General features: G+C 37.1%; 1 protein-coding gene across 1 annotated transcript in view; it reads right to left on the reverse strand.

The window, feature by feature from the left end:
- The window catches only part of LOC119592183 (replication factor C subunit 5-like), a gene marked incomplete at its 5' end in the record, with an annotated part of 12482 nt that overhangs the window by 9963 nt on the left and 2290 nt on the right, over window positions 1-229 (reverse strand). Inside the window, 1 exon segment of the mRNA XM_037941012.1 lies at window positions 106-211. Coding sequence (XP_037796940.1) covers window positions 106-211 — 106 coding nt within the window.

Below are 229 nucleotides of genomic sequence, written 5' to 3' on the forward strand. Positions count from 1 at the left end.
GTTTGTGCTTAAAAATGCTATTATGGCAAATACTTACAATAATAAAAACAATTACAACTTAATTCCTATTAGATGTTTTATGGTAAGAAATCTAAATTCACAAACCTCATTGTAAGCCATGGCAGTGGACTGTAAAATGTTTAGAACCTTCCGCATGTCCCCTCCTGAAAGGGCTAGCAGTGCTTTCTTTCCATCCTCTGTCACTTGAACACTGGGAGGAAGGAATGTG

This window comes from Penaeus monodon, chromosome 29 (genome assembly GCF_015228065.2).
Source record: "Penaeus monodon isolate SGIC_2016 chromosome 29, NSTDA_Pmon_1, whole genome shotgun sequence".
Lineage (NCBI taxonomy): Eukaryota > Metazoa > Arthropoda > Malacostraca > Decapoda > Penaeidae > Penaeus > Penaeus monodon.